Source organism: Panthera pardus, unplaced genomic scaffold (genome assembly GCF_024362965.1).
Source record: "Panthera pardus isolate Hobbes unplaced genomic scaffold, ASM2436296v1 HiC_scaffold_15, whole genome shotgun sequence".
NCBI classification, from domain to species: Eukaryota; Metazoa; Chordata; class Mammalia; order Carnivora; family Felidae; genus Panthera; species Panthera pardus.
In genome coordinates, this window is record NW_026526710.1 from 48,473,464 (window position 1) to 48,500,016 (window position 26,553).

At 40.6% G+C, this 26,553-nt stretch overlaps 1 protein-coding gene and 1 long non-coding RNA gene across 4 annotated transcripts in view; one reads left to right on the forward strand and one right to left on the reverse strand.

The window, feature by feature from the left end:
* GAREM1 (GRB2 associated regulator of MAPK1 subtype 1) overlaps positions 1–26,553 on the reverse strand; it is a 203,126-nt gene that overhangs the window by 107,632 nt on the left and 68,941 nt on the right. For all 3 annotated transcript variants that reach the window (XM_053902543.1, XM_053902542.1, XM_053902544.1), the window contains one exon: positions 19,310–19,450. In XM_053902543.1, coding sequence (XP_053758518.1) covers positions 19,310–19,450 — 141 coding nt within the window. The remainder of the gene's footprint in view (positions 1–19,309; positions 19,451–26,553) is intronic.
* Positions 10,288–26,315, forward strand: LOC109276428 (uncharacterized). Its single transcript, XR_002084662.2, has 2 exons — positions 10,288–10,448; positions 26,143–26,315. It is a non-coding gene; the product is annotated as an uncharacterized LOC109276428 (long non-coding RNA).

A 26,553-nucleotide genomic window follows, 5' to 3' on the forward strand; every position in this document is an offset into this window, starting at 1 on the left:
CAGTTTTTAGGACAGGACACGGCCTCCTAGCAGTTTCATTTTGGTTAGAGTTCTGTCCCCTCTCCCTTTCACTCCTACACTTACTGCTCGCATGCCAATTTCCCTCCTGTAGAAGTTTTCCTAGCGGTTACCAGAAGGAACAGGTCTGATAAAGCTTTCTGTATTACTTACTCTCTCTAGTCTGTATACAGCACAAAGATTTAAAAGCATTAATGAATGGTACATCTCCCTAAACAGTAGATAAATATCTGAATTTTTACTTTTAATTAGAGAATGAAAAACCAAACCATCAAATAGCTTAGCTGGAGGAGACACGCAAAATTGCTCTATCAACTTGGAAGATAATACTGTTTCTTACCTATAATGTCAAAACTCAACTCTTTCTGGACATGTTTTAATAAAAGGGCATTTTATCTACTTAGGTAAAAACTAGGTTCCATTTGTGCGGAGAGGGCATTTCTTTCTACCACCTTGGAACAGAGACAGGTATAAAGTCAATCGAACCCTGGGATACAGCAGACAAGACTGGGTGGAACTCAAAGCCCAAAACATGTTCTTACGGGAGGGGGCATGAAGCGAAGGGGACAGTGAATCACAGGCACTTCCTGCTGGGCACATCACTTCCTATTCTCGCTGGCAGATCACAGATTTCAGGGAACAGCAGAACTCGCAGGTGCCCATGTCCCTCACCTACCTTCACTCACAGACACGCGTGGAAAATGGTGTAAAACATAAACTGAGCTTTCTCTATTCAGGAAACAAGTACTTGATATCATCTTCTGGTTTGGTCAGATTATTAAAAAAAAGAAAGGAAGAAAAGGAAAAAAAAACACCTATATTTTTCTCTTCCTGCACATTTTCTGCAGGAAAAGACGACTCTGACAAGAAACAGTGACGACATGAATTTTCAAGTCTTCAGGGTATATCCTTTACAAGTAAAGCCACCTGAAACTAAGGCATCCAGAAGGCGACACCAAAATGGAACAGGTGCCATATAATACGTTCTTGCTGCCCACAAATATCCCCATAAGATTGCTAAGGTCGGTCACTGTGTGTTGTTCTGTTTTTCAACCCTCAGAGATAGAAGAACCTGGTAATTTTCCATCATCTGCTTTAAAGTGGATCAGATTTACTGTCCATGGTGTCCATTTATGGGAAGCCTCTTATAATTATTTTTGTAAATTAGTCTTCAAGGCCTTATAAAACTGCAGACAAGAATTTCGAGAAAAATAAACCTTAAAATGATACCACTGGGATTCACCCTAAATAAACTATGAAAACACAGTGTTCATGATTGATGGAGAATGTGCTCATGGATTTCATTTTGCCAATAAACTGATTTGCTTAAACCAAGTGTGTGATTTCAGCTGCTCTCATTAATAACAGAGACAAGATTGGTTTGAGTTCTTATACGTGAAATGCTTCAGCTCCCGCTGAAGAATATGAACCCAGTGCTCACACTACTTATTTCCTATCAAATGTTTCAAACGTGATCTTAAAAGACATAAGGGGGTGCCTGCAACTCTTGATCTTGGCTCAGGTCATGATCTCACGGTTTGTGACACTAAGGCCTGAGGCCAGCATTGGGATTCTCTCTCTCTGTCCCTCCTCCACCCATGCTCACTCTCTCTTGCTCTCAAAATAAATAAATAAACTTAAAAAAAGGCATAGGAAACATTCACGTCAATTTTAGAAAGACGACACTCTGCTGAAGGTAAAGGGAGGTCACACGCTCATCTTTTCTAGACAGTTGGCCAATTTCATACAGGGTATTCACTTATTACACACCACTCCACTTCTTGCTCTGTATGATAATTAGAGTGCTTCCTTTAATTTGCAGGTTGGTTTTCTAAATACAAGTTTATGAGTTCTTGGATCAATGACTTAACTCTCCACCTACCCTGCAAGTGATATTTCCCTTGTGTGCACATGCCCATACGATAACGTTCTACCTCCAAATACAAAGAACTAATAATACTCCCCTTATGCTAGACTCTTTCTTAATATTCAAGCAAAACAATATCGCTCCAACAAAAGTAAACTGAGCACTAGTTTTAAGCAGTACTTCTGGAGAAATATATATATATATATATATATATATATATATATATATTTATATATTTATATATTTATATTTATATATACAAATAAATCATATATCGTAAGGGAAGACAGAAAAGTAAAGGATGAAAGATGAAAAGAAAATACTTGGATGATTCTAAAAATAAAAATTTTTGTAAAACATTTGCCTTTGAGAACAACTCTAAATGGTAAATAAGACATGTAGCAATCTAATACTTGTTCGCATATTCATTTGTTCAACCATTTAAACATCTACTATGTACCTAGCAAACTGCACGGGACTATGAAGAATGCAAAGAAAAATGAACTACCATATTCAAGAGCTTATAATAAAGTAGCCAGTACAGGTAAAAGGCATTGTATATCCTGGAGCACCAGACACGGTTTCAATAAAGTGCTATGAGACTTACAAGAAGAAACAGCTTTCCTCTCAAAAACAGCATTTGAGGTGAGGGCATTTAAAAGAGCTTCAAAATCAGGTATCATTTATTCTAAGCACAAAAGACACGCACTTTTCCTAAAGAAGGTGCCAAGTATATGGAAAACCAGGAAAATCTAGTTCTACAAAAAGTAATGCTTTACAAAAGTATAGTTCATTATAGTTTGCAGAACTTTTATGTGTAATACGTTTAATATCATAAATATTATTATCATTCTTTAAAATTTGGGACCTGAGAAAGGATGAAGATACTTTTTTGATGTTACAGATCATTAATATAAATTACAGAGGTAAGCACTAGAAGATATGGCTTCTGACTCCAACTTTAAAACCCACTGCACCTCACACAGTCACCCAAGAGTCTGCACACTTGAAAGAGCAATTCTATTTTCATTCATTCATTCATTCATTCATTCATTCATTTATGTATGTATGTATTTATAGCGAGTGAGTGGGAGAGAATCCTAAGCAGGCTCCACACTGTCAGTACAAAGCCAGATGCAGAGCTTGAACTCATGAACCATGAGATCTTGACCTGAGCCAAAACCAAGAGTTGGACCCTCAACTGACTCAGCCACCCAGGTGCCTGGAAAGAGCAATTCTAAACAATGGTGGAAATGCAAATCCTAAACTATATGGGTTTTTTCACAGATCTGTCTGAGTTTGGGGAGCCTCCCTATCTTACTCATTCAGACCAGTTAAACTGAGTCAAGAATCACTTGGGAAACTCAATCCATTCAAAAGCTGCCAAATGGAGTAATATTTTCCTTCAATTAGGTTTCCTGTAGACACAGCATAATCATGCTAAATATCCTGCCTATCCTTATAGGTGGTCAAACTGGAAATCATTTCATTAAAGGCAATAGTTAGATCCAGTGATTTAGAATTGATTCTAACAGTGAATAGATTTGTGGCACATGTCTGGCTTTCAATCCAATTTACATGTACTTTTTGGGAAAATGATCAAATAGATTTTGTTAAGATTCAGTACTGACTTCATATGGCCATCCCAGAGTAAGGCCATAATCACTACTGTGTAGCCACATGTGGATTGTCAGGAACCTTAATTTCTACCTATACTTAATGGAATTAAAAAAAAAATCTGGCCAATGGGGCGCCTGAGTGGCTCAGTCGGTTAAGCGTCCGACTTCAGCTCAGGTCATGATCTCACAGTTCGTGAGTTCGAGCCTCGCGTTAGGCTCTGTGCTGACAGCTCAGAGCCTGGAGCCCGCTTCGGATTCTGTGTCTCCCTCTGTCTGCCCCTCCGCTGCTTGCACTCTGTCTCTTGCATTGTCTCAAAAATAAATAAACATTAAAAAAAATTAAAAAAAATCTGGCCAATAATCTAAAGAAGTGGTCTCATCATACCTCACCATGTTCAGACAAATGGCTGAATTAGAAGTATGTCACAAACTAATCAGGGTATCTAAAAATAGGTTATTTGGAAGAAATCTGTAAATAAGATCCTTCAGGTAAAGGTAGGAAGGATATTTTAAATATTAAAACAAATCTGTACATAACATTTAACATGTTTTCACATGCCAACAAAGAATCACTTGTCTTACTGAATAATGGATGTGTTGACATTTCAAGGCTTAACCTTAAATCTTCATTTAGATCAGGCAAAGATCTCTTACAATGGAAACAATAATGTGTTCTGGATGCTGTTCTGTACAACTTTGCAAAAAAATACATTTTCCACTTGGTTATTTCTCGACTATTAGAAATGTTATGGATTTTTATAACTTAATCTTATACTTGACCACTAAATTCTGCTATAAGTGATAATCTTTGGTTCAGTTGATTTACTGGGATTTCCTAGGAAGACAATCGTAAGATATCTTCCTCTTCCTTTCCAACGTTTGGAATCTTGTTTCCTTTGTGTCTAACAATATAAACTACACAGTAACGGCAACAGCAGCAGAAACTAATCACAGAGAGACACTCGGGATATGCCAGTGCTCTTCTAAACTTGTTAGCTACATATATATATATGCTCAATTGGGCCTCACAGGAAGTAAATGAAATAGGTATTAGTATCCCTATTTTATAAATGATGAAATTGAGGCACAGAAAGTTTAGGTAACCTATATAAAAGATCGCATAGCCTCTAAGCAGTTGAACCAGGTCAATGAACCACCTTTTTTCATTGTTATTTTGGTATGTACAGAACTACTCTAGTTGGGGGGAAAGTTACAAGTTGGTCAGGCCACGGCTATGAACTACCTTTCATACCTTGAAATCCTAAAGCCCAATGTGTTGGTACTAGAAAGTAGGGCCTTTGGGAGGTGCTTAGGCCATGAAGTGCTCTTAAAAGAGACCCCAAGGAGCTCCCCAGCCCCTTCCACCATGTGCAGACACGGTGTGCCCAGCCATCTGCAGCTCAGAAGAGGGCCTTTGCCACAACCTGGCACAAAGATCTTAGCCTTCTCAGCCTCCAGAACTGTGAGAAATAAATTTCTATTGTCTATAAGCCACACAATGTGTCGTATTTTGTTATAGCAGCCCCAAAAGACCAAGACAGCCACAAAAGTAGATGTGAAAGTGGGAACCCTCATCTCATTCCTGCTTCCATACTGCTGTTTTTGCCGCAAGGAAAGAAGCGATAAACTTGAGTCTGCCAGGAATCACAGAGCTGCTGATCCACAGGTGATCCACCTCAACACCTTGCAGCCCGCGTCATGCAAGGTCTAGTGTGACTAGTGAATCACAGTGTGGCACTGTCTGGCTGGTCAAGCGTGAAGACAGTGGTCCAGGGGTGACTGGAGACCAGCAGCAAGTGGGTACTGTTTCTCCAAACAGCAACACGCTCATTGGGAATGACAAAACTCACCAGGAACACAGTATCAAAGAGAAGATCATTTCTGTTCTTTAAAAAAAAAAATTCTTTAATATTCATTGATCTTTGAGAGAGAGAGAGAGAGAGAGAGAGAGAGAGACAGTGTGAGTGGGCGAGGAGCTGAGAGAGAGGCAGACACGGAATCTGAAGCAGGCTCCAGGCTCTGAACTGTCAAGCACAGAGCCCAACATGGGGCTTGAACTCATGAATTGTGAGATCATGACCTGAGCTGAAGTTGGACGCTCAACTGACTGAGCCACCCAGGCGCCCCAAAGAGAACATAATTTCTTAATAGTTCCAGCAACAGGTAAAATGCATTATCTGGCTTTCCCTCTATCACTTGACAAAAAAAGACTACTCTGTCACTAAATAACAACATATGAATAGATGTGAACTCAGGAAGAGAGCAGGACAGAGGTGAAGTGAAGTTATATAGGCCAGGAAGTCTGTAGTTCAGTTTAAATGTCTTTATTCTTTAAGTTTCTATAGTTGTCTGCCCTATTCATCCAGACGTGGAGTTTTGCTCACACGAAAGGACTGCTCTTTCCCCAGGAGTTTACACCCTGGGAACACACAGAAGACGGTTCTGCGTGGTGCTCCAATGGGAGAGAGGAACAAAAAGTCCTCGAATCCGTGAGCTTTTCCGCTAGACAAGCGGAAGGAAGAGACTAGATGAGGGGAAGAACAGTGTGTAGGTCTGCTGGCTGACAAGAAGCTTTGTTAAAGGTAAAGGAAAGAGAAAAACACAAAAAGGACAATTACAGCCTCAATCAAAATGCTTTCTCATACCTGAGATTATATCCTCTTCATGATTCACCCGGCCTGCCCAAGAGACTTAGAAGCAGTCCCAAAGAACAATGGAACGTATTATTTGCTATTTCCACCTCCCTTATGCAATTTGCGAGTCACAATGGGCCACCCCCCACTTGCTGCCAAAGAGTTATCTCTAAAACACAAATATAATATCACGTGAGTGAGCTCACTGCTGACAAGACACAATCCAAATCCAGAAGGTTCAGAAGAACTTTGTGATCTACCCACTGTGGCAGGAGGCAGGTTGAGTACTCAGGCTTCACAGGCTGATGGCTTTGGGTTTGAATCTCAACTTCACCTACTGAATGTAGGACCCTGGCTGAGATCCCAAAGCCTTGGTTTCCTCATCTAGAAAGGGACAGCTTCTATGATTAAATGTGTGATGCCCTGGCCCAGCAACCACACCGTGGGGGTCCCTGTGCGCTCACTGTTGTGGGTCTTAAGAGCCACAACGCTCCCTCCTTCCCAGTGGTCTCTCTTCTCTCTGCACCCATTGCCCAGTGGGTAATAGGTATTCAGTTATTCAGTCAATATCCAAAAATCTCCACAGACCTGCTCCAACAGCACTGCTTCAATGTCTCCCCCCTAGATCTGAACTCTAAATGTGTTGCCGGGATGTAATAAGAAGATGCTGCTGTTAAAATGTAGACAAGGGAGAAGATATAGCAATAAAAGAAAAATGGTGATACATTTCCATTTAGAGAGTTTGGGAGAGGGGCCCCCAGATCCTGACCCCACACAGATACACCGTATTAAATTCTTAATTTCAACAGCATTTATTCACTCTACTTTTTTTAAGTTTTATGTATTTATTTTGACAGAGAGAGAGAGAGCGCACGTCTATGAGTGAACACAAGTGGGGGAAGGGCAGAGAGAGAGAGAGAGAGAGAGAGAGAGAGAGAGAGAGAAGGAGAGAATCCCAAGCAGGCTCTGTGCTGTCAGCAAGGAGCCGAACACGGGGCTGGATCCCACGAACTGTGAGATCATGACCTGAGCCTAAATCAAGAGTCGGACACTTAGTCAACTGAGCCACGCAGGCACCCCAGTTTCAACATCATTTTAAGAACCATATGCTATGAGGATGTATACCGCAATCTAAAGCAGGAACATCAGGTTTTACAATGTTGTTTTATTTCTGTTTACTCCAGGCATTTACAGATATACCCATTTTTAATACAAAAGAAGGAAAGAGCCAGAGTAGTGTGGAGGATAAACAAAGCTTTGCAACTAATGAGATTGCGCCTTTGCTGCCCCCTGAATTTTTCTGCCATGACACTCACAGTTCCTGTTGGTCTGATGTACTGTATGCAGAAAGTAATGTCTATTCACAAAGCGTGTAACATGTTTGTTTTTTAAATTTTACTCCGGGCAACGCTGTGTTATGTTTTAGAAATTAACTCTGACACTGGCTTTCTAGACAACGTTTGTCTGGCGACCTCTGTACAAATAGTGAGAATTTTTGATACTGATTACCAGGAGAAAAATAATAGTAAGACTAATAATTTCTGGGTTTCTCCATCTTGACACCACTGACATTTTGGGCTGAAAGCTTTGTCTTGGCAGCTGTCCTGTGCATTACAGAATGTTCTGCAGCATCCTTAGTGTCTACCTACAGATGATAGTAGCTTCCCTCCTCTCAGTGCGACAACCAAACATGTCTCTAGACATTGTTTGTCCCAGAGATGAAGAGGTGCAAACTCTCAACTTGGCTGAGAACCACTGGTCTACCGTAAAGAAAGAAAACAATCATTTGTCTTCTTAAAGAAGTAACAGAGTCATTAAGAACTGTGATCAATTCCATAATAGAAGTTTTGATCTTAACAAGTCAACCTACAATTTGGAGTAAGACTCCAAACATACTTTGCTGTGGGATTATCTCTGCTGTACCTGGCATCAGAACTAAAAGGATAAGAGATTCTTCCCCATTAGGAGGAGGCTCAGCACCTGAGATGAGGAGAATCTTCTGCTAGAAAGTTCCAAATCTTTACTTTCCTACTCTCTTTATTTTTACAAAGAACATGAAAGGTTTTTTTGTTGTTGCCAACACCTATTTTAAGGGAAAAGGGTGTTTTAGCAAAAAAGAGAACAATAGAAATAAATTAAACCCATTAAGAAAAATTGTGCACGACCAAATGCCGATGCTTGGGAGGTCAAAAAATTTAAAAGGTCTGTTTCCTTAGAAATGGGACCCCCCCCCCCCAAACAAAATCTCAGAATTATGTGTCTCCTGTTATCTTGTTCCCTGCAACAAGGTATCAACTTCTAGCTCATCAGCATTTCCCCCAGCCTACTTCAGGGCTTCATTATCTTTCATCAGGTCTATTTCAACAACTTCCTTATCTGGTTTTCTCTCACCTTCTCATCCTTCTTTCTGGATCAGTGGGGTAGGTGGTGGAGTGTGGGGGAAGGCAGCGTCTCGGAATCTTTTAGAAACAGATTCTGTGAGTGCTCCCCAGGCACAGAGGTGACGGCTCCCAATATTCCAGAACTCAAACCCCTTTGCCACCTGTTCTAAACTTATTTCCCAAGTACTCCTTCTCTCTCTTCCCACAAAGTCCTGAAATCACTTTCACTCTTGCCCACAATCCAAACCTTTGTTCAAGCTGGTATGTCCAGAATGCACTTTTCTCCCAGGTTCACGTGAAGGCCCTCACCTGCCACTCCCAGACAGCATGGATCTCCCCTTATTCAACAGCCCATCACCATTTGTTTGTGCCTCTAGTAGGGCAAATGCTTACTGTCTTCCTCTAACCATGTAGGGGCATAGCTTTCTATCTGCCTGCTCCAAGGGAATATGAGACTAGGCCAGTTCTTCAGCATCTTCCGTCAACCTGATGAAAAAAGTTTGTCCTTTAAAGACGAATCCATTTCAGTTAGGTCAAAAATATTTAGTTCAGCCCTTGAAGTTTCAAGCTTGTGATATGACAGCCAGGACTGTCCTCAAGAAGCCGTCAGCAGAGAGGAGAGTAAGGGCAAGACGAAAACACTCTTGGGCACAAACTGTTAAAGATGGAAACACTATTTGGCATGAACTGTTACAGGGATTCCAAAGTGGAAAGAAGAGGAAGTCCCTTATCCAGATACCTGGTGTGGAAAATTAGGGAAAGCTTCTTGACGAAGGTGGTGTTTGAGGCAGGTTTTCACAGTTGGGTGGTGACTCTGATGGGCGAGCCCCCCAAGTACTAGATACAGAAAGGGGGGCAAGGCCAGGCAGGTGGGGCCAGGGGAACAACGAACAGCGCAGGGGAGTTGGTACCCAGTGTGGTGTCTATGGGTAGTAGGGTCCTTAGTCCAATGGACACCAGGCCTCAGAAAGGCTCTGTGTTACACAAGAGTCTGCACCCACGTGGGGACACCTCTGCCAAGTCCTAGCCAGCGAGCAACAGAGCCACGATGGAGGCACAAGAAGCTGGCAATAGCACCGAAGATTGACTGGAAGAGGAGAGGGGACTCTCGGGTCTTCAGAGCAGGTGAGACCCAGTGAGGATAGCTGGGAAGTGAGAGCAGCTTTGACAGGGACTGAAGAGATAGCATCCACAAGACCGGACACACACTAACTTCAGAGATAAGAGGTGGATGAAGACTAAAATTCCCACCCAAGATGACTAGCTTATTGAAGTAAGAAAGCCAAGATGATGAAAAGGTGTGAAGAGCTGTAAGGAAAACAATAATTGCCACTGGGCATTAAACTCGTGGAATATTTCAAGTGTTTATGTACCCACAACATTTCATTTACCTACAATGATTTCTTTTTTTTAAATTTTTCGTTTATTTTTGAGGGGGGGGGAGGGGCAGAGAGAGAGGGAGACACAGAATCCAAAGCAGGCTCCAGGCTCTGAGCTATCAGCACAGAGCCTGATGGCAAGGCTCAAACTCACGAGCTGTGAGATCATGACCTGAGCCAAAGTGGGACGCTTAACCGACTGAGCCCCCCAGGCACCCCTACCTACAATGATTTCTAACACTTAGAAAATAAAAGCTCTGTGTTTATTTTGCTTGTCTCACGCTCACTCACTGGCTTGACTCACTCTTGGGGACAAACCCCATGATGTTCTATAAACCAGTCCCAACAAGTTGGAGGCCCTGCTAATGCAGACTTCACTAAAAACACACATGAATGTGTCTGAATCATCTCTCCTCTTGCCCTAAATGTCAAAAAAGCCGGCCTGGACCCCGCGGTTCGTTGTTTTTCTGTGTCGAGGATGCCTGAGGACAGATGGGGAAGCAGTTTACCAGAAGGCCAGCACTCAGCCTCATGGAGAGGGAGTCCAAAAGGTAAGTGATTCCAGTTCTAAGCAACAGAGTGGAGTGACTTCCGGAAGTTTTACCAGCACTGCAATCAGTTTTGGAACGTTAATATTATTAAGTCTGTTTTCTGTAAAGAAAAAAAAAAAAACTCAAAACAATTCCTAAAAGCTGAAAAGGAACCTTTCAAAAGGTCACCTTTTAAAAAAAGATCTGTACTCATTTAGAGGTACAAATCCAACATGGAAATCAAATTATGAAGTGAGACTAGTCCATCCCCAGTGCTATAAACACTCCATTAACAGTGTGGTTTGAGGCAACTTGTTCAAACTTTCCACCTGATGTTAATCGCATTATCTCATAGGTTAAGTTATACTTGAACTGGAGGTATCCCGTTCAAGTACCAACTTTCCACTCAGCACCAACATACAAGTAGAAAAAATGTAGAAAACAGCAGTCTAGAGTTGTAAACCCCAAAGCCCATCCCGGTTTTGCGCCTGAGTTTTTAATTTTTTTGATCCTAGATTTTCTGCTGGTAGAGTCAGTGTATGATTTATAAGGAGAGTCAACGGGCTGAAATGTGAAAATAGCAATCGAGGGATTCTCAAGGTTTTATTAAAGTCATTTTACTAGCATTTATAGATCAAGAGAAGCCACACCAAATACCTCTCCATGAAGTTGCTCATACATTTCCCCTTTGCCTATCTCCCATAAGGCTCTTAAGAAGAAACTAATAAAATATTTTTCCTTTCTTCCCAAATCTTACACACATCCTTTTTGCCCCTTCCCTTAAATCACTACCACGAACTGGGGTACCCCCTGGAAGCTAGCCCATGCTGAGAGCAATCCTTTCCTCTTAGGAAGGCAGTCACTGGATGGTGCTACCATGCTATAAAGATGGAATCATTTCTTCCCGAGTTCATCTTTCACTGGGTTGTTTCCACAAACACTCAGCACTGGAACAAAACCACCCAGTGGACGGTGAACTCTCACTCCTAACAGAAATTACTTAAGACTATAAATAAGACTCAAGGATTGAGGCAGAGTGGTTTGGTGAGACCACCACTTAAGAGTTTTATATTACGATTAACTTTGCTGCTGGCTGGTAAGTCAAGGTCCCCCCCCCACTTTTTTTTTCTTAATTACAAAAATTTCCAAACAGAAAATTAGGATAAAGAACACCCCATCTATCCTTCACCAAAATTTAACAACTTTAAGAGCTTGTCTTACATTCATCTATTTTTATGTTTGTTTTTGCCGAAGCATTTTATAAACTATAATCACATTCCCCCCCTAAGTAATTCAGTACGCGCCTCTAAGAAACAAAGATATTTTCTTCATAACTATAAAACTAATATCACCCCTAACAAAATCAAAATATTTCCCTAATATCATCTCATCACAAAGATCACTCATATTCAAATTTCCTTGGGGTTATTGTTCTTAAGCGTTCAGAAGAGACACGAGAGAGCTATACCAAAGGATGGCAAAAATGCTTGAGTCATAGTTCTACCAAAGGTAGATGTTTACATGATTTCTTTACCCTTGCTTTGGATTAAAGTGTCAGGGTAAATGCTGAAGTGTAGAAGATACATCCTCCTAAACTTCTGACTATGAATCTAGGTTATAACAGCTACAGTGATGAGTTCCTGAAGTAAAGGAGGGGAGGGAAAGAGGGAACAGACAACTTTCAAGAGACAAAAATGGCAATGACAATTTCCCAGACACTAGGCTATGATATTACCTAAATAATCTCCCCCTCTTTTCTCTTCTGATTCATTCCCCCTAGCCTAGAAAGATTCTTCAGACTCCATTATTCTTAAAAATGAGTATTAGAAACGTTCTGCTTTTATGTCCTCTCTCTTGGCTTCTTTGTAACCCATCTTGACAAGAGTAATCGCTCCAAGCTTGCTCTTCCTTCCACTCATTTTTACTCCCGCTTTGTTATCTAATTGCCTTGCTCTTACTCACTGAGATCCACCTTTTAGAGACTGACAATTTCCTTATCCACATTTAAAACATGCTTTCCCCAGGCCTCAACTTGCCTGTTCCCAGCAGGCTCCCCACACATCGCCCTCTCCACCCTCTCCAAGTCCAAGGGGCTCCCTGGGAAGCTCTTCTGTCTTTGCTTCTTCCTGGTAATTTATGAGAATGTCACCTGTTTGCGGATGACTTATAAATCTGGAAAAGGTCAAGATAAATATATATTTACTTAATTTCCCCCTAGAGTCAGAATACAGTTAGTGAACTGTGTGTGAAAGGCGAGGAAAGTGAAAGCATTCTTCACCTTACTGGCTGATTCTTTCTCTCTCTCCACTTTTTTAAGTTGATTTATTTATTTTGAGAGAGAGTGTGCGCACATGCAAAGGGGTTGCAGGGGGAAGGACAGAGACAGAGAGAAAGACAGAATCCCAAGCAATGCAGAGCCTGTCATGGGGCTCAGTCTCACGAAGCGTGAGATCATGACCTGAGCTGAGATCAAGAGTTGGACACTTAACTGAGCCACCCAGGCACCCCCTTACTGGCTGATTCTAATAGATCTCTCTTCTGTACAATAGTTAGAATGCCTTATGTGTGGACAGTGCCTTCTAGCACTTTCCAGGCAATAATAGTGAGGAAGCATGCTCTGGAGTCACATATCCTGGGTTCAAATCACACTTAGTAGGTGTGATAAGATACTTAACGTCTTTGAACTTCAATTTGTACTTGTGAAAAATGCAGATAATAGAACCCACTTCCTGGCTTTGTTGTGAAAGTTCCATGAAGAAATCAAAGTAAAATGTTGAGTTAACAAAATATCTAGAAAATAGCACTAAATGAATTTTAGTGATTTCAAACTGTGACCTAAAGATTCAAATATGAAAAGTGGTTACTCCTTAAGTATAAATAAATCTAGTATTTATTACTAGAAAAACTGGGGGGGGGGGGTGGATAATGTTTCTTGTTATACTCTTATTAGTCCACAGGTCGTTTTGAAAGAAAGTTTGGTTATTCCCATTTTAACACATGAGCTATATCTCATGTAATACAGAAAGTACACAAAGTGTTGTTCAATGCTAGCATTTACTTTTGTAAATGGATGATTCATGCTAATTAAACTTGCAACCCGGGAGAATAAAATTAGCTTGTTTCGACATTTCCTTTTGTTCAGTAATTACACTCCAAGGTTAGGTAGATACCACATTACTATAATTTTGCCTGAGAGACAGACTGCACACCCACATTTTTAAAAACAGGCATTGCTGATAGCAACCCAGGTGCTTGCTGAGTAAGAGCCCTGCAGACTTCCTAAGCAAATCTTACACTAACCTTATGCTTCAGTGTCACTTATTTCTGTGCATATTGTAGCTAGTAAGGAAGTAATGAGATCATTTTTGCTTGTTATAGATTCACCGGATTTGCAGGAGGATGAGAATTTAAAAATAGAAGCCAAACGTGGCTGCCGTTTATCTCTGATGCTTATGTTCAAGTAGCAATCTGTTCACCCATGATGACGGCAAGCATTCCATTAAATGATTTAAATTTTCACAAACCCTCTCAGAATCCTACTACTTCTCAAATTGGTAGACCAGAGACACACAGATACGTCACATTCTGACCCATTTGGTTTCTCAAAGCTTTGTCTTTGCAGACAGCTATTCTGGGTCGGTTTTCATGAGACAGGTGATAATGAGGAAGTAACATTTATTTAGTACTCATTACTGTGCCAGGCACAGCGTTGAGTCATTTACACACATTAGATCATAAAGAATCTTCATGACATTTTCTAAGTAAATCTCCTTTCTACAGATTGGAAACTCGGAGCCTTAGGAAGATAAATTAAATTCCAGAGGCAATGGCATATCCAGGTTTTTGTGGAGCCTGAAGTTTATATTAGTTTTAAAGGAAAAAAAAAAGTCAAATTGTGAGTACTAAATTTGGTTTAATGCCCTAAAGGGGTCAGCATAAATAAGGAATCCTGATGTATGAGCTTCAGCAGTAACCAACTTGTGTCTGCTTGACTGACCACTCCAAGCTATAGAGACAAAGGAATCTGATGAACAGAAACGCGAATTGTAAAATGGAAATCACTCACCTTTAGAAAATCTTGGCTATAATGCAGTTCACTAGGTTTAAAAAAATTTTTTTGAATAGATTTGTTTTTCAGTTCAGTATGTCAGGAGAGACAGGGCAGCGAAAGGGGTGGAGCGGGGGGGGGGGGGTGGCACATGCAGGGTGAATGAGCAGGCTTTGATAAAGTGCCAAGCAGTAGCTTACATGGTCTGAGAATGCAGAAAAATTCTGAGTTCTGCATTGCATGTTCCTTAGGAAATCTTTGCCCTCTTGGGAGCAGTGAGAACTTAGAAAGTTTAGATACAATTTATTTGTGATGCCTTCTGAATAAAACTTGTGTGAAAGCAGCAATCGCTTTTCTAAACACTATGCCAATTTTTCTTGAGTGGTTTCTCCGCTGTTAGCAAAATATGTGATGCTGACTGAACACATTCTCTCTGTTGGAATCAATTATTTGTTATACCAAGAAAACTCTTTCTTATCCAAAATGAAAAACTTATTTTGCCAGAATGAGGGAGGTCTTTATTTTTTTTCCCCCAGAGCACATCTAATAATTTTAGAATTCAGAATAAGGTAACTCTCCTTACCATCCATAGTGCTGTTCTGAGGAGTTCAAGTCCTATTTATCTTTTCTCAATTTTATTAAATTATTTCTTCTCACATGAGGAATTTCATGAAAATTTCTGATGAAGGGTATGGGAAAGGCAGTCTGAATCGTGATTTCCTTAAAATGCTGAGTTTTACTATATTCTAGAATATATGTGAATAGAGCTGCATACAGCTGCCCAGGCTGTGCACTACACAACTCCAAAGGACGCTATTTACACAAAGTGAGGAGCAATGCCTAGAACAGGACAGTGCAGTGGCCTCAAATGAAGAGCACACTGACTGAAATGAATGGTTGCTATATAGGCCAGAAAATAAGTACATGCTTGAAAAGACGAAGGGGGCACATGTCACAGAGATACATGGGTTAGCTGTCCCCAAATGGCTAACTTTAGGACAATATGAACATCAAAATAAATAAGAAATGTATTATAACCCACTGAATGAAGTAAGAATCCATAATTCCATAATAGGGGAGTAAGTAAACAAATGGCAGAAAGACAACTAACAAGTAGAGCAAGTAACAGGGGGGTTCCAACTCTTGATTTTGGCTCAGATCATGATCCCAGAGTTGTGGGATCAAGCCCTATGTTGGGCTCTGCACTGAGTATGGAGTCTGCTTAAGATTCTCTCTCTCTGCCTCTCTCCATCTGCCCCTGTTTCCTGCTCATGCTGTCCCTCTCTCTCTCTCAAAAAAAGAAGAAGGAGAAGAAGAAGAAGATGAAGAAGAAGACAAAGAAGAAGAAGAAGAAGAAGAAGAAGAAGAAGAAGAAGAAGAAGAAGGAGAAGGAGAAGAAGAAGAAGAAGAAGAAGAAGAAGAAGAAGAAGAAGGAGACAAAGAAGAAGGAGAAGGAGAAGGAGAAGGAGAAGGAGAAGGAGAAGGAGAAGGAGAAGGAGGAGAAGGAGAAGGAGAAGAAGACAAAGGAGAAGGAGAAGAAGAAGACGAAGGAGGAGAAGAAGAAGACGAAGAAGAAGAAGAAGAAAGAGGAGGAGGAACAGTGGAGTTAAATTAGAAATGTACCATTTTCTCACCTTCATGGTAACAACCAGATCAGACAGAAATCAATAGCTGCGGAAGTGGGGGTGGGGTGATTTAGAGAAAGACCACTCCTCCTTTCAAATGTCCTAGTAATCACAAAGTAATCCTCATGAATGGGAATAGTGCCCTTATCAGAAGAGGCAGGAGAGAGATGGTGGAATTCTCACTCCACCAAGAGAGGACACAGCGAGAAGACTACCACCTACAAAGGACAAAACGACCCTCACCAGACACTGGATCTTTCCTGCCTCCAGAATTGGGAGAACTGAACTGTTCATAATCTACCCCAACTATCTGTTATAGCAGCCTGAACTAAGACAGTCCTATTTCAAGGTTTTTTTTCCTTTAATGTATTTTTTTTTCCTTTTGTGTAAAGTGGTATGATCTTAGAGTCCATGGCACCTCAAATTTTCATTTAAAAAAAGTATCGTTTTCTTTTTTTTTTTTTTTTATAAATTAGGTTATTTAAATTAGGTTTACTGTAATTCCAGTACAGTTAACATACAGTATTATATTAGTTTCAGGTGTACAACAGAGTGATTCAACATACCCTGTGCTCATCGTGACAAGTGCACTCCTTAATTAATCCCCATCACCTATCTCATCCATCACCCACCTACCTTCCCTCCGGTGCCTGGATTCCCAGTTAAGTGTACTGTCATCTTCCTTATAGATAAAGAGGGGGCTATTGAACATACCATATCTTTCTTCCCAGTGGAAGCTGAATGGCTGTTAATTAATTTTTTTAACGTTTATTCATTTTTGAGACAGAGAGAGACAGAGCATGAATGGGGGAAGGTCAGAGAGAGAGGGAGACACAGAATCTGAAACAGGCTCCAGGCTCTGAGCTGTCAGCACAGAGCCCGATGCGGGGCACGAACCCAAGGACCGCGAGATGATGACCCTAGCCCAAGTCGGACGCCCAACCGACTGAACCACCCAGGCGCCCCGGCTGTTAATTTAAAAACAATGTTCAAAACAATAAAACATTTACAAATACTTGGGGAAATCTTTTCTTCTGACACTATGAATGCCCATCCCAGAGCAATGGGTCCCAACCTTGGCTGCATAATTTAACCATAGAATTCAAAATTCTGATGCCCAACCCACACTGGCAACCAACTGAAGCAGAACCTCTGGAGATGGGACCTGGGCACTGGTCATTTTTAAAGCTCTCCAGGTCATTCCATTGCGTAGGTAAGTATGAGATCCCTAGATCAAGCATCTATAGCCGTAAAGAATTATATCTTTTATGTATGGATCCAAAGGATTCACAAAGGAGTTTCAGAACTGGTTTCACTGCCTTGGGGTGCCTGGGTGGCTTAGTCACTTAAAGCGTCTGACTCTTGATTTCCGCTCAGGTCATGATCTGGCGGTTTGTGAGTTTAAGCCCTACTTTGGGCTCTGTGCTGACAGTGCAGAGCCTGCTTGGGATCCTCTCTCTCCCTCTCTGTCCCTCCCCTGCTCACACTCTCTTTCTCTCAAAATAAATAAATAGACTTAAGAAAAAAAAAAAGAATTGGTTTCACTGCCTTAACTATAGAGAATAAACAGATGGTTACCAGAGGGGAAGGGGGTGGGGGGAATGGGTAAAATGGGTGAAGGGAATTAAGACTACACTTATCTTGATGAGCACTGAGCAATGTATGGAATTGTTGAATCATTATATTGTACACCTGAAACTAATATAAGGCTATATATTAACTATGCTGGAATTAAATTTTTTTTTTAAAGTTAAAAAAGAAGAATTGGTCTCACTTGTTGAGGAATGTACAGTCTCAACTGGCAAATGAAGATATGTGTGTATCTGTGAATGAAGACTGGGGGCATGTGCTCGGTGAATGTGATACACAAGAAATGTGGAGGCCATATAGGCACAGTAGGGATGCCCGTACCCTCCTGATGCACGGACAGGCTCTGATAAGAGCAAGGCTGAGGAAGCCTAACTCTGGCTGGGGAATGGTGTAAATGGAAAAGTACCCGGTATGTCCAGGAAATAGTGAGGGGACCAATCTAGCTGGATGGAAGGTTCCTTCTTCCGAGTAGAAAAGGTAAGTTTGGAGAAGCAGATTAGACCCAGCCCCTGAGGGCTTTGAGAAACAAGCCAAGGAGTCTGGTGGCAGTTTGGGGTCTCTAAGGAGATTTGAGTCAAGGACCAAATGCAAGCATTCCTTGGGGAAGACTGCTTTGATGGGCTACTCACAGTGCGGTCAGGGGAGAGACTAAAACTCAATCTACTATGAGAAGAACGTGCACGTTAGATCAAATTGTATATGTGATGAAGCACAATCTTATACCTTCCCTTTCAGTTTTCCACAAAAGACCAGGAGTTTGGGCTTCCTAGAAACGGCACGGATCCCACCTGTAGTGGGACCCCTTGGCAGGAGAGAGTGGACAGGATGCAGGATTGGTCTTGTCTTTGTCCCTTTGGCCTGGCTCCAAATTTCACAGTTGTAGTACTTTCTGCTGCTACCTATTCCTCCTTTTTTCATGAAGGCTACTCTTATGGCCAGGAAATAAAGTTCTAGGGGACAAAGTTTCAGGCTAGAGAAATTCTTTCTTATAATTTTTTTTTAATAGGAGTATCTGAGAAGCTGAGTGATCCCGAGGTCATACGGGCAATTGGAAGACTCCTAGGAACAAAAGAAGGGGCCAAACGATTCATTTACTCAATAAATATTGAACACTTACCATTTGCCGCCATTCTAGACAATGGAAGTACAGCAAGGTCCCTTTTCCTGATAGGCAACTCTCTGGGCATTGTAGAGGTTTCACTCAAAAACAAAAAGGCAGTCTTGTCAAGCCTTTGAAAGGCTTTTGTAAAGCCAGTCACAAAAGCAACATTTAAGTTGTACCCAGGGTTACTCAGAGACACTGGAGCTCAGAGGCTGTCTACACATATTGACTGCCATCCCAAGACCACGGAGACGTTCTTTGTATTTGTAAAATTTTCATTTTATAAATAGCTGATAAGAATCCACATGTAACTACATGCGTTGATTAGAAGTACTTACGACAAAATGAAACTGAGCTTTCACTGATAAAGTCACCACAAAAAGTGTTTGATTCTTCTTTTTCTATGTCATTATATTCTAGTTTATAGACAAGTCCTATTTTCTCACTGTGGAGGAAAAAGTTAGCATATGCAAGTCCCCTTCTTCTGCCTTTTCTTGCCCCTCGAGAGAAGTTTTACCTGCATAATGTACCGGAATCTCTATCTTTGGCCCAATGACGTAGTGCCCCTCCTCCAGGCTGTGGGCAGTGATAGTGGTCCACTGACGGCACGAATGAATCAGAAGGTAGTCATTTTCCCGCAGCCCTTCTATGCATTCTCCTAGAAAAGATAATTTTATAGGAGAAACTTAGAATTAGCATCTGCTTACTCCACACTCTGCAGTGAAATTTCATGGGTTAAAACTGCACTACTGCGGAACTTGGCAGTTCATCCTAATATGACATAAGTTTGCTTCTGAATTAGCAGTAAGAAGGCATTCCACAACAAGCTGACAATTGTACACAGGATTCCATAAAAATGTTTCCCACTTATCTGCAAAGATATTTTCAAAACCTCATTTTATCTCAATGACTGTTTGCAAGGATACTAAAAGTTATTAAGTGCCAACAAAGTGTTAGGCACTATTTAGATGCTTTGCACATATTATTTCATGTGATACAATAATATTATGAGGTAGATATTGTCCCCTCTCTACAGGTGGGAAAAAAATCAAGATTCAGAATGTTAAGTGATATGTCTAAGCTCACAGATTTAATAAGCAGAAAAGTGAGGATTCGGGGCTAGTTCAGACTGATTTTAAAGCTTATGCTCTTAATCGTTAAAATACAACCACCAAAATACATAATAAACCTATCTCTCTGTTGAAATACTGGTTGAAATTAGATGCCAGAATCTCCTTTTAAATTTTGTGTGTTTTGCCAGTTCTCTCTGGCCCCCTACCAAACTTCCCAATCAATTAAAAATAATGAAGCTTTATAGAATGCAAATGAAATTATTTTTCATTTCGATATCTTCTGAGGTACATTTTTAGCATTTGAACCAATGACAAGTTATTTCAAAAGAAAAATCCATCCCCTGAAACTTAAAAGGCATTTTTTAAGACGCTGAAATGATCCGTCTCATGAATCCTGGTTTAGTAATTCTAAGTGCTCAGATAATGCCTGAAAAGGCTAATTTCTTTATACCGAAAATAATTAGCCTTTTTTATTTTTGATGCTTATTATATTGTAATAATCAAGAGTCAGTGATATAATTGTATGTTTTGAAATGGAATTTAGCTCACTTAAAAATTCTTAAAAGTTTCACTGCTTCTATAATAAAAAAAAAAAGTAGAGGAGGCTGTAATGATCAATTTGGTTACCACAATCATAAGCCATCAAATTTGTTTCCAATCCAGTAAGGCCACAGTCTTTAAAAAAAAGTCTTCATACAAGAATACTCTATTGTTGTTGCAGGAGATACAAATGGGATGGGAGAAGAAGAAACAGATCTGGAAACAGAGGTATCCTAGTAGGAACGAGAAGGTCCAATTCACCAGGGGGAACTTTCCAAACCAGATTCCCCTGCCCCTCTCACTTTGGGGCACCAGGTTCATAAAGACAGCTCTCGAGGAGACTGCTGGTACTTATGAGCCCGTTGTGTCCCCCTCAAGCATGGTAGGGCAGGAAAGAAAGATCTGGAATTGCTGCTCCATAGGAGCCACCCTTAAGGCTCCCCACCAGGAGGCAGGCAGGTGGGAAGGGCACACAGACATCAGGCAGGCATTATAAGCACAGGCCTTGAAGCCCAACAGATCTGGTCCAGTCAAAGCTCTGCTCCTCACCACTCTATGGTCTTGGGTAGAAACCCTCCGATTTCAGAGTGGCTGTGAAGATACACAGTGACAGACATGGAAAATGTGTAGCACCAAATCTATCACATTATGTTAGGAGTGGTTAGGAAACATCGGCTATTAATCTCATTTACTGTAAGCTTTTTCTCCCTAGAATTAACACTCTAATTCAGGTCGTGTTATCCCCTTACAGGTGAGGAAATGACCTTCAGAGCAAGTCAGGAAACTTGCCTATCACTCCGTAGCAGAAACGGACTTTGGGGTTCCTCTACCTCTCTCCCTGTTCTTTCCACACCACATGGACTTTTGCCTTGAAAACGGCCAACGATAATCCAAACAACAGGGAGAAACTGACCCTCAGCTCCAAGTCTCACTCATTCACTGAATCAGTATGACAGGCACTGTTCCCAGCACCTGGGAAACATTTGTGAACAAACAGAGATCCCTGCCATCCAGGATGCTTACGATCCAAGGAAGAAGCGAGACGGTATCAGCAACAAAAATGAATAATTAAATTATGAATTCATTAGAAAGTGAAAGGTGCTATGGGAAATGGAAAAAGTGAAGGGTAAGAGAATCAGGACTATGGTATATAAGAAAGAAGAGTTTTGCACGGTTATCATTTTGAGATATTCATTTACCCAACAAACATGTCTCTGCTTATTTGTTTAGCTTTTTCTAAACACAGCTTGAGGAATAACTAACATACAAAGAACTGCACATATTTAATGTGTACAATCAGATGACTGTCAAACATTTATTTATGGAGGCTCTTTCACGCACAAAGCACTGGAAGAGTGGGCAAAGATGTAAAGACAGCGTGGTGTCTGCATTCGAGAAGCTGACATTCTCTTGGCGAGATGTATTCACACGTAATTTTATGTAAGGTAGGACAGGCTGGGTGCTACGCAAGAGAAATAAGAAATCTGGAGTGGAGACGGGGACTTTAGCAGAGAAGACCAAGAAAATGTCAAGAGGAATATATAGTTTTGGGGCTCGTCCTTCCTTCATGGATGAGCTGGGCTCAGAAAGGAGGTGGGCAGTGGGGAGTCAGAGAAGGGGTTGGGATAAGAGAACGGCCAAAGCTCCGCTTTAGGAAAATTAACCTGGCAATACTATAAAAGCTGTATCGGAGAAGGGAGAAAACAGAGCCACGGGGTGTATGCAGGAAACTCAGAGGGAAAACACACCACCATTCGGGGAAAAAAGAAATGTCGTTTTCCGCAACTAAACGGTTATATCATACAACTGTTTTAATTTTATTCCACAGTGGGCTCTAAAGAGGCAGCCAAGAAACAATTGCAGTCAAGTTAATCAAAATGAAAATTTAATGTTAAATCCTACTGCTAGCTGCTAGTAAACAGTCTGTCAAGAGGATTCAGAATGATTTTCGAAGCTATAAAGTAGTAAGAAACCAGGGCCTGTTTTTGAGCTTATGTCTTTTTTGTTTTTTTTAACAACTGCCTGCTTCAGGCAAAATAAGTTTCACAAAAATTGTCTAGAAGTAAAACTTAATATAATCACTTAAAATGTCCTAGGGGAGGCCACTAATAGAGGCACTACATTAAATGAATTCATAAAGTAAACATTTTTGTGACATAATTAGCCTGTTGCTTAACTACTATATATAACATTCTAAAACTTATATATTTAGCTCAAAGATGTAGTGACAAGAAGTCTAAAAGCAATGTGTGTTAAATTCCAAAATATGTTACTGCCATCCTGAAACTTCCCCACATCTAGCATGCTTCTGGGATATGCTCTATTTGCCTGGTTTGACCTTGATCCCCTCAACATTAAGTCTTACACACCTATTTAAATTATTTTTAATGCTAGGAAAACTAGAATCCATGAATCCTTCTAAGTATGCTTTAAAAAAAAAACAAATAAAAAATTATAAGTAAGTATTTATAAGCTGGAAATGCATAAATTCTCCTCCTGTGGCTGGTGGCCTTTATAATCTCCTGATGCACCTTTCTGATTTCTCCTTGTTACCTTCATGGTTCACCCCCCCCCCCCCGCCCTTTTACACATTAGCTATAATTGTAGGAGTTAATCAAGTTCACCATTTCTCTTTCCTTCACAATCTTACACACCCCGCACAGACTCAATTAGTTACGGACAACTCGCAAATGCATGCTCTCAGTTACCAACTTGTATGCAGCGCTCTTTGTCCAGGCTTTATCTTCTACACTTTTCTACCTGGATGTCCCCATGCTGATTCATTCAGCCATCCTACATTCATCCAACAAACACGTACTGAGCACCAGCTATGTTCTAGAACCTGGAGATACAGTATTGAGCTAAGTACCTGCTCTCATGGAGTTGACCTCTTGGCTGGGCTTTCAATCACCGTTTTTCACTCTTTCAATTCATTTAAATATTGCTGTAGATTAAACTTCCAAGAATACAGCACGGCTCATCAGACTGATTCTTCTACTGACATCTGCCTTTAGTGGTTCTCATTCATACAGAACGAGGCCTGAATTCCTTGGCTCAATACTCAAGGTCCTCATGATTGTAGATCATCAAAATATTGGGAGATCATCAGAATAGAAGACCTATATCCCCACACCATACACTAGAGCCCAAAGGACCTGTTCTCTGTGCCACACACACAGTGCAGTCTCACTCACCTGGGCCCCCTCGCTTTCTTTCCTTGGTCCGAGCCTTATCTCCAATCCTCATTTACTCACTAGTCATCATACTCATTTTTGAAAGACCAGCTCAAATGCCACCTTCATGAAGGCATTCCTGATACGAATCCTAATATTTTCCATTTAAAATGCGGCAATTTTGTAATTTTGCTAATATTCTATGCCGAATTTATAAACTTCTGACATTTTAATGTTTATGTATGTTTAAATGGCATAATAAAAATAATTTAACTATACAGGAATTATAGGCATTTTTTTTTCCTTTTGAAATTGGTCTATATACATTTCGTCAATTTTGAGAATCACGGTTATAAGGACAAAGTACAAGGATAATTCAAGACTATAAAGACTGATAGACAAGATCCTCTCTAAACTTCCTGGTCTTACTAGCATCCACAGCAATGCCATGGAGTGGCCCAGATTCGCTGCCCCACGGTTCTATTTTGCTTTTTAAATATTCAGATATAATGTTTACATTTATTTAGAGTATTTTCCCCCACAGGGCGTCTGGGTGGCTCAGTCAGTTAAGCGTCCAACTTTTGCTCAGGTCATGATCTCATGGTTCACAGGTCCGAGCCCTGCATCAGGCTCTGCGCTGACAGCTCAGAGCCTGGAGCCTGCTTCAGATTCTGTATCTCCCTCTCTCTCTGTCTCTCGCCCACTCACACTCTGTCTCTCTTGCTCTCAAAAATAAAGAACATTAAAAAAAAATTTTAGAATATTTTCCCATAGACACTGAATCTTATGTTTTTATGCAGCTTGTACCTATTCTAGCATTGTTTAACTTGTAATTAAATTGATTATATTTGAATATACTGAATCAGTATATGACTATAGTGCCTTTATATATGAATTACATAGAATATATCTCAATCAAGTCAAACAGTTGTATAATGTCTATAACAGTAGAATCCAAATTTCTATTAAATGCTTTTTTATTTTTAAATATGAAGCACAGTGTACTTGGATGACAATGTATAATGTTTTAATATTAAATCTGCCAATTTACTGCTGATGGATTTTCTGTTAAAGTTGGGCTGAGAACAACACAGACACATACCCACGTTGGTTTGGTGTTTTGCTATCCTCATGGCACAAAGAACAAATGTGTGATTTTACACAATTCTCTAAGTTGTGTTGTGATTTTGGCAGCTCTTATATTAAAGTGTTTTTTTTTTAATTTTCCACATTTGTCTCTCTTTTTCTTAGTGTTGGCATCTCACACCAGAGTAACACGTTTGGTCAGCAATTTGGGGCTGTATCTCCACAGAAGGCATGCACTTTTAATCCTTTCAACTCTCAGAATACCCGACTTTCCAATTTGCATGGCAAACATATAATCTTATATTGCTGATTATCTTTCTTTTTAAACTATGGCTTTATCTTCATTTAGCATGGTCTCTTCTCAGCATGTGAGGAGAATCGTGTCTGTGGTGGATATTCATGTATTTGTTGACTGATTAATGAAGCCCCATTGAAATAATCTGATTTGTTAATACACGTGTAATGAGAATCAGATTTACTGAACTTGGGATCGTTTTTATCTGTTTGGATAGAAACTGCTCCTTATGTTGTAGCTAAATCTATCAACAATGGGTAAATTAATACATTTTATGGTATCTGTTACTATTTACTACAAATCTAATTTAGCAGTGGTGCATTGTTTTATTTTACTAATGTTAAAAGAAAAGCTGGTCAAGTGACAACACAGCACTTTACCTCCTCATTGTTAACAAATAGTGTTGTTTCATTTTTTGTGTGTTTATTTTTGAGAGAGATGGAGACAGAGTGCAAGTGGGGGAGGGGCAGAGAGAAAGAGGGAGAGAGACAGAGAATCTGAAGAGGCTCCGGGCTCCGAGATGTCAGCACAGAGTCCAACGTGGGGCTCAAACTCACGGACCGTGAGATCATGACCTGAGCCGAAGTCAGACGCTTAACCGACTGAGCCACCCAGGCGCGCCCCGTACAGTGTTGTTTAATTTTAATTAGGTGTTTACTTGATCTTATAATCCTTTTCATGTAGACAGGAACCCTACTGAGTCAGTCATACACTCAAACCACTGCATTTCTCTTGCAACTTAAACTTTTTTTAAAGTTTTATTGAAAAATAATTGACACACATCACTATGTAAGTTTAAAGTGTACAGACTGATGTCTGATGTACGTAAATTGTGAAATGACCATTAACATCCATCATCTCATGTAGATACCATAAAAAGAAAAAACATTTCTTCCTGTGTTAACAACTTCCCTGTTGTTAATGACATCCCTAGCACTGATTTTTCTTATAACTGGAAGTGTGTACCTTCTGACCACTTTCCTCCAATCCCCCGTCCCCATTCCATTAAAAAAAAAAATACCTTCAACAGCAGGGGCTGAGTACCAGCCAAGTTTCCTCTTCTTCTGACTCCTCCTGTAGTTAAGGGGTGCCACGTCCCTGTGTGAGCAGAAATGACATTTTCTACTTTCTGTCCCTACCCGTGAAAAATGCCTACAAACCATCCTCTATGCTCTTTTCTCAGGCAAGGGCTGAATACTGATTACAAGGAAGACCTCGGAGCGAGCTGAAGATAGCAGAGCTGCCGGCAGTATGGGCTCCTGAATCGACACACAGTGGAGCCAACCACCTGCCCGTGCCCTCACCGCACCCTGAGCCGGGATGTGAGAAATAAACTTCGACTGGGATGTCGTGGCAGTGATGTGTTGTAGTTTTCCTTTTTCGTTTCAGTGGTTAGATTACGTTAACTAAAACATCTACATGCATGACCTTCGACACCAGCAAAGACTCCCGATTATAGTGATCACAAAGGTTTTGTTACAGAGGCTATTCCTTCTAAGTCCTCTTCAGAAATACAAAACTTGAATTTGCCAAGGTGGCTTGGATGTAGACTAAAAATTCCTTTCCTCATTCTTTTAGTTACATCTTATCCCAT